This window comes from Macaca nemestrina, chromosome 10 (assembly GCF_043159975.1).
Source record: "Macaca nemestrina isolate mMacNem1 chromosome 10, mMacNem.hap1, whole genome shotgun sequence".
Lineage (NCBI taxonomy): Eukaryota > Metazoa > Chordata > Mammalia > Primates > Cercopithecidae > Macaca > Macaca nemestrina.
In genome coordinates, this window is record NC_092134.1 from 78797801 (window position 1) to 78805979 (window position 8179).

At 47.8% G+C, this 8179-nt stretch overlaps 1 protein-coding gene across 1 annotated transcript; it reads left to right on the top strand.

The window, feature by feature from the left end:
* The first annotated feature begins 3800 nt into the window (after positions 1–3800).
* LOC139356554 (glycosylation-dependent cell adhesion molecule 1-like) lies at positions 3801–5949 on the top strand. The gene is made up of 4 exons (XM_071070690.1): positions 3801–3864; positions 4535–4579; positions 5358–5567; positions 5819–5949. Exons 1-4 carry the CDS (start codon positions 3801–3803, stop codon positions 5947–5949), a joined length of 450 nt encoding a protein of 149 aa, XP_070926791.1.
* Positions 5950–8179: the final 2230 nt, after the last annotated feature.

Genomic DNA, 8179 nt, shown 5'->3' on the forward strand with positions numbered 1-8179 from the left:
GCTGGTTGTGAAGTTTGAGAGCAACCAGCCTGATGCCGTTCTTCTTGGAATAAAAATCTCCCAAGAAGTTTTCCACCCCTGTTCCAAGAGGGTGTCAGGTCTTGGAACAGGAGTCCTAGAGATCCTGGGAGATCCATCTGGACTCTCCCTCTCCTTGCTGAGGAAAAGGATGAGGTCCAGAGAAGTGGCGGTGGGGCAGGGGTTGGGGGGTGCGGCTGCCGATTGAGGACTGCGGAGTGAGTCCGTGGCGGAGCTGAATCTTGGACCCAGGTGTCCTGACTAAAAGCTAATGATGCTTGAGGTGGGGTGGGTGGAGCTTTAAAAATAGGCTTTTTCAAGTTTACAAGATTCACTCAGGTTCCATTAAGTGACAGAAGGAAGGAAGGAAGATCAGGAAGCCATGGCAGCAGGCTTCACGGAGTACCAAGCAGAGACCCGCTGGGCTGTGAGCCCCTTCAGCCGCTCTGAGGACAGTCACTTTGTCATAGTTTGAGGCCCAAGGGCTCCCCTAGACAGGAGTCTTCATCTCTCCCTCCCTCTATCCTGGCCTCTCTCTCTTCTTCTACTGTTTTTACATCTCTGAGTTTTCTTTCTCTCTGTCTCTCTGACTCAAACTTCACTGAGAGTGACCTCATTCTCCTGGTTAGGAACCATCCAGTAGAAAGCCCTGGAAATGGACAGCTCTCCTGAGAGGCCATGGGCTCCCTTGTGTCCAGCCTGTTGATTGTTACCTCTGAATAAGCCCAGACTTCCTCACAAATAGGAGTGGTTAGGGTAACAAAGACATCTGACCCAAAGTCTGGCATCTTGTATGCAAAGAACCACGTGACCTCATTTCTCAGAAGGGAGTTATAGGTGTGGCAGACACGTGGTCACCTCTCCAGGACGTATTTCCCATAACTGAGTATCCAGGATGAGACTGGGCTCTGAGAAGGACAGATCAGGAAGGATGGACACGGAAAGCCTTGCCTGCTTCTAATCCAAGTCTGAGGCTGGTCTGGAACCTTCGGAGCCAAATTTAGCAAATAAACACAGAACACCCAGTTAAATGCAATTTCAGATATATTTGAGACATACTTAGGTACTGCGCAATATTTGAGGCATACTGACAACATTTTCATTGTTTCTGTGAAATTCACATTTATCTGGGTGACTTACATTTTATCTGGCACCCTTACCCGGGAGAGGAGGGACCTGGTCTGTTTTGTTCAGCACTGGAGCTTAAACACCCACACCATACCTGGTGTAGGGCAGACATTCTTGTTGAACTCTGTGTGGGAGGAGGCCTCTCAGAAGTCCCCTGCCACACACACTAAAGAGATACTTTGTTGAACAAACATATCCCCAAGGGGCCATCTTTGAAAAGGCACATTGACTCATTTGACAAACCAGACTGGAAACTTAGCAAGAGTTAAGATCTGCGCTAAATAAATTGGGATTCAGAGACAAGTAAGCTATGGCTCCTGTCCTCAACATGGTAACTGACCAGTAACAGCAATAGATTTCAAAACAGATCACTACAATAGAGTGTGATAAGTGCTAGACAACAAAGGCCTAAGGCCAGGGTCCAGGTGATTTTTTCACCATTATATCTCCAAATCTTGCTGCCTGGCAGGCACTTAATAAATAGTAGTGGAATGTAATAATGAAAAGATAAAGACATGAACAGTGCCTCGTAGAACCACAGAGGTGAGTGACTAACCAAGGGAGGAGGGATGGTGAGAAGGTTGTGTTCACTCCAGGGAGGAGATGACATCTGATCTGGATCATGCTGTGGGAACATAGCAGGCAGATGGAGAGGAAGGAGATTCCTGACAGAGCAACGGCATGAACCCAAGTATAACACTCCAGTGAGTAGGGAATAATTCACAAGGGTACGAAATGAGGCTGTGAAGGTGGAAGACCAAGGAGTTTGGACTTTATCCCATGGTGATGGATAGTCATTAAAGACTTTTGAGTACAGAAGTGGCATGAACTTCGTGAGATCCCTCCAGCATTAGTATGAAGAATGGACTGTAGTGGAGACAGACTGGAAGCAAGAAGAGCAGTGAAAAACTAAAATAGCCTAGTCTGCAGATGATGAGAGCCTCAACATGTGAATTATGTATATTAGGAAATAAGCTTGCAGAGCTGAAACCCTACCCTCATAGACTTGCTGTGAATGCCCTCATCTGCCCCCGTCCTGTTCCCAAGTGCCCTGGGCTATGGGAGGAGAGGTTGCTGGTGAGAGGAGGAGTCAGGGAGGAAGGGGTGGTTGGAGGCAGCCCAAGACAAACTTCCTTCACTACACCACCTTGCCTAAAGAGAGAGCTTTGCCAGAACAATTGGAAGAAAACTGCCAGCCCCTTGGGGCTCTCCCCGGCACAGGTCTCACACTGGCTGGCACAGCCAACTGTGGTCTCCAGGCATTACCTTACCTATGCACATTCCCAGCAAGCCACGCTCCCTGCTGAGGACAAGAGACTCAGTGTTAGGGTACAGCAGCCTTCTCCTTCCTGGAGAGGTTTCAGAGAGAATATCAAACTTCCAGCTGGAGAAGGACACGAGATCAACCAGATCAGTTCCTAGGCCCACCACCAAGACCCAGGCCCTACGCACAACCCTCATCTGCTCTCCAGATGCCTTTCCGGGCATCCGACTGCTCCATCTTGTCTGCTTTTAGAGGCGCTAGACTCCAGATGTGGAGTTAGACTGAACTGGGTTCAAATCCACCCATATATGTGGCCTTATGCAAGTAACCTCACCTCTATAAACATCAGTTTTTTTTTTCCTTGGTAAATAACGCATACCTCCCAAACCATCATGAATTAAATGAGATATCCCATGGGAACAAACTCAGGATACTACTTGGCATATAGTCGGAATTTCTGTAACTGCCTCACGCCTTCATTCCTGAACTGATGGGGAGTTTTATCTACACCCTAGAGCAGGGGTTCCCAACCCCCAGGTCACAGACTGGTACTGGTCTGTGGCCTGTTAGGAACCGGGCCACACAGCAGGAGGTAAGCAACAACCAAGTGAGCATTACCACCGTGATGTGCCTCCTGTCAGATCAGTAGCAGCATTAGATTCTCATAGGAGTACAAACCCTATTGTGAACTGCACATGCAAGGGATCTAGGTTGCATGCTAATCTAACTAGTGCCTGATGATCTGAGGTGAAACAGTTTCATCCTGAAACTATCCCCATCCTCCCCCTGGCCATGGAAAAACTGTCTTCCATGAAACTGGTCCCTGGTGCTAAAAAGGATGGGGGCCACTGCCCTAGAGGACAGCCTGACCATCCCTTGATTCATTCACTCCACTAATATTTCCTAGGACTCTCCTATGTGCCAGATACCTGCTAGGTACTGGAAAAACAATAGCAAGCAAAACAGATGTAATCCCAGCCATTTTGGAACTTTCATTCTTCTGGAGGAGATAGATGTTGATTAAATGATCATACAAATGGAAGTAAAATTACACAGTAATGAGTACTATGAAAGAGGGAAACTCACACCCGGGTCCTTATTCCAAGGACTTCTGGGGATGAAACCTGGAGCCGACACACCTTTGGCATGGTCCGGGCCAGGGGGAAGGCTGCGGGCCTTACTTTCCAGTTAACTGGTTTCCAGAAACTCCAGTTCCCAAAAACAAACCTATTCAGAATGGGAAACTTGGGAGGAGAAACCTAGTATGTTCCCAGGTCCAGTTTCCCCAGAGTCCATCCTTACCTCAAAGTAGATAAAGCCCTGCCAGGCTGCCTCTTCAGCAACTCTCAGCAGCCTCCCCCAGAAAAACTGATCCTGCTACAGCTCCACCATGGAGTTCTTCGTGGTCCTGCTGCTGGCCAGCCTAGCCTCCACCTCTCTCGCCATCCTTGATGGTGAGTCTGGTCTCCTTCCACACCCCTCGGTCCCCTAAAGGTTTTTGAGCTGTCAGCTGGAGAGACCTCAGCACTAGGAAGGGCCTTCCTTAATCCTTGTAATATGCTGTGTGGAGAGATGGAAAGCTGCAGAACCAAAAGTTCACACCTGGATGTCCTAGGTATGGAGGTGAGGGACTAGGGCATATGATTCCGGGAATTCTGCTACCTAGAAAGCCCGGAGCTGGAGCCAGAGGGGCCAAAACAGATCCAAATCAGGATGCACTATGGGTCAGTGGAGGTTCAGATCAGATTCCAGCCTCTGGTGATGCTGGATAGTCCAGGCAGAGTCACTACCTTTCTCTGGACTTTCGTGCCTCCCTCTATACAATATGTACTCACACATTCATTCCATAGCTACTTACTGAGCACTAACTCTGTGTCAGACACGTAGTTCTAGGCACTTGGATACACTAATAGAATAGACAGTCATCATTGAAATTACATTCTAAGAGAAAGTAACAAACAATGAACATATTAAATAAATTACAAAGTATGTTTGAAATGCTAAGGAGGATGTAGAGGAAGGTAAGGAAGATTGAGAATGCTGGGGCAGAAGGGGTTACAGAGGGAAAAACTCATGTGTTAACTGTCTTGAGACCTCTGAAGACTTTAACCTCTTCTCTTTCAGAGCCAGAAGGTGAAATTCACTCAGAGACTCAGCCTGCAGATGCCTGTAAGTCTCATGCTGGCATCCTTTAAAGTAAGTCAATGGTGGTAAAAGATTGTCCAGTAAATGATGAATTCTCCATCTGGGAAAGAAGTGGAGCAAAGACAAACCCTCCTAGTATTGAACCTTAATCCTTCCTGCTGCACTAGTTGGCCAAAATGTGAGGGCCAAGAACCATTTGAACAGCCCTTTCTGCTGGCTAGTCATTGAAGATAGGAGTGGGGACCACACCTCACACCCAAGTGCTAGCAGGTCAAGGGTTTTAGCTCATGGAGGTGAGGATGTTGGAGTGGCTCATCTGTTCCAGGCTCCCCACTGCCACAGCCCAAAACCATGAACATTGCGGGATTCTGCTTTGTGTATTATCCATAGACATGGTTTAATCTCAGGCTAGCTTCCCCCAGTCTACCTTGGAGAAGCCAGAGAAAGCAGATTCAAGCAATATCCAGAATTCAGAAGAAAAAAAACAATATTTACTGAACTCCTCCAATGGGCCAGACAATGGGACCTATGTTTGCAAAGTTAACCTCTTCTCATTGGGAAGGTAAATTTGCTAGGGAAAGTGGAATTCCTAATCAATGGCATTCAAAATCAGAGATGTGCCTTTCAGGTGCTCATAGATTTGGATTCTGGTACAGGACCTCAGTCCTACTTGTATGTTAATTAGGCAATGACTCAACCCTGATAGGCTCCACATGTTAAGGGACATGACATAGGATGGCTGGCTGCTTCTCACCATGCGCTGTCACTCCGCCCCCCATTCCCTTTATCTTCCTGGTTCCAGCTGCCCAGGTCACCCCTAGCAGCCACCCCAAGAAGGACCACGTTTCTGATGAAGACCTCTCTAAGGAGTCCTTCATCTCCAAAGAAGAGCTGGTTTCCAAAGAGAATGTTGTCAAAAGAGCAAAGAGTCAAAAGCCCATGCCCCAAGAGGACAATTTCAAAAATGTTAAGCTCCAATTAGAAGAGACTACAGAACGGGCACCCAGGGCTGGTATGAGCCAGGGAAGGGGGAAGCCGCTGGGCAGGTATTGAGCAGGAAAGGGAAGGGGCTGGGAGCTACTTGGGTGGAAATAGGTGGGGTTAGAAAGAGAAAGGAGGCTGTGGAGGAACAAGAACTAAATGCAAGTGCGAGTCAAATGAAGCATTGATCGCCAGTCCTGTGAAAGGCTGTTGCTGGGGTGGAGGGGAGAGAGTGGAAGGGAACCAGCCTTAACTTGACGTTTCCCTCCCAATACTCCTCAGCAACCACCTCAGAGGGAAAACTCTCCAAACTGGGCCATAAAGTCAGGAAGAATCTGGACAAAGCTTCGAAAGGAATCATGAACTATCTGAAAAACCTAATCCCTAGCGCCAATGATGTCAAGAGGCCCTAATGATGAGGGTGCCTGAATTCCAGACTGGGCTGTGGGAGAAGCTGCATCCCAAAACCATCTTTCAGCTCCTCAAAATGTGCATTAAAGCATTGCATCCCAAGTCTGACTCTGTGGTGGCTTTGCTGGGCTCAGGAAGAGAGGCAGGATGCCCCTACTGTACGGGGCTTCTTTTTTAGTTACCCTATCCCTTTGACCTTTGAGGTTAAACCTGTCATCCACCTCAGCTTACAAACCTGCTTATGTCTCCACATCCCAAAACATCCTCTGCAAAGTCCGGACCCTCCTCGCCACTGCCCCCACCTCACCAATGCACTGCCCCGTGCCCCTCAGCTCCTGTGCACACCTCATGCCCCTACAGTCTACCATCTGCACCCATCCAGCCTCCACAACTGCTCTCCAAAGAGTCACAAACATCAACAAATCCTGTGATGGCCTCTGTAGAACTGGACACAATTACTCCTTCCAGAAACTTCTCCTCACTCACTTTCCAGGACACTGCCCTCTCCTAGTTCTCCAAGCTCTCTGTTCCTTTCCCAGCACATTTTTGGACTGCACTCTGTGCTCCCAATGTCTCATCCTGTAACCTCTTGTCTTCTCTCCACCTCTACACCCTCTACACCCTCATCTGCCAAGACTTCTGCCTCACCACAGAGTGGATGACTCCCATTCACCCACTCAACAAACACCCCCCACGTGCTTACCATGTGCCAGGCCCATCTCCCTAATATGTGCCTGTCTCCTCCCAACCCTGGCCAGTTCTCACTGTAACAGCACATGAGACTCAATGGGTAAAGAAGAGCATGGGAAAACGAAGGTTTCTGTCTTACAGAAGAAGGGAAGCTGTCACTCAAGGGCAGGTAGGAGGGCAGGAAGGGAAACATCTCGGATCTCTAGTGTCCTACCTCCAGGACACATAAAAAGATGTGCTCAGAAGATCAACAGAGCAACTGACCTACTGCAATGCAGAGCTGGTCTGTCCTGGCCCAGGAAAATCTGGAAATATGTTCAGACCTAGAGAGAGATAAAATAATCTACTTCCTCCCTTTGCTTTCTCCTAGTACAGAAAGTCGCCACATGCCCACTTTCCCTGGTTTACCCACTTTCCCCCCAGTGGAAGAACACACAACTCCACCAAAAATATCTCCCAAGCTAGATCGAAAGTTCTATTATGGGTCTTTCTCCAGATATAGCTTAAGATAAAGCAAAAATTCTTTTCAAAATAACAGAGGAGGGAAGGTAGGAGCCTGCGAAGTTCAAGAAAAAAAATTGGAGGGAAGTTTCCTGAGTGGATGATATTAGGAACATGGAAGTGTCTTGCAGATTAAGAAGCCCCAGATTCATCCTTCTGATCCTCCAGTTCAGGCCAATATAGAAAAGGATATAAGAGTTGTTACCCAGTGAGGATCAAAGCATCCATCTTACTAATGGCTGGACAGCTGTGCCACAGCCCACAGCACAGGGCTCTCTGTGAAAACCGGATAGGAGACCTCAGGCTAAAGGGCCCCTGCCCACACTCCCAACCCAGACTGACTCACTGAATGAACAGAAACAGGGCTGGATAAGACACTATCAGGCTCTCATCTGTAAGATCATCTACTCTTCCCTCAGGGAGGAGGAAGGAAGGAATGGAAAGGTAGGCTGGGAAGTATTCCCCCCAACCTGCTCTTCTTGTTGGGAGGGGATAGGAAGGAATGCCCCCAACACAGAGTCACAGAAGATAGCCTTCCCTCTTCTGAAGCCTTTGGGCTTAACAGGTGAGCCTGAGATCTGCCATCAGCCACAGCTGTGATTGGAGGGGTGCGGGAGAGAAGACCAGCAGCACATCAGAGTGGTCTTTCACTCTGCAGACATTTGGCCCTTTGTGGCCTTACCATATGCTCACTGATTTAATATACAGTAGCTCCTACTATGTGGCAGGCCCTAGTTCCAAATGCTTTATACATATTTACCCACTTAGCCCTTGCAAAAGACTTAAAAAGTTTGTTATCTCCATTTTCAGATGAAAAAAATTAAGTACAGCTTCTCACCACAATTCTTTCCTCCTGAAATTGGTGAGTTGACAAGTTTACTATTGGTACCCAAGCCTCTGAATTGAGTTCAAATAGGACACAAATTAACTCCAAGACTGTACTGTTCCCTAGACTCTATTTCCTCTCTCCAATCTGCTCAGTCATGTTGCTCAGTAGAGCTCACTTGAGGGTTACAAATAAGCACTATGTAGCAGCATAAA

Bases quoted from the DNA above. Each gene is read 5' to 3' on its own strand.
- LOC139356554 (XM_071070690.1), top strand. From the start codon at position 3,801: ATGGAGTTCTTCGTGGTCCTGCTGCTGGCCAGCCTAGCCTCCACCTCT. The intron at 3,865-4,534 runs GTGAGTCTGGTC...CTTCTCTTTCAG, and splicing joins CTCTCTCGCCATCCTTGATG to AGCCAGAAGGTGAAATTCAC. The intron at 4,580-5,357 runs GTAAGTCTCATG...TCCTGGTTCCAG, and splicing joins GACTCAGCCTGCAGATGCCT to CTGCCCAGGTCACCCCTAGC.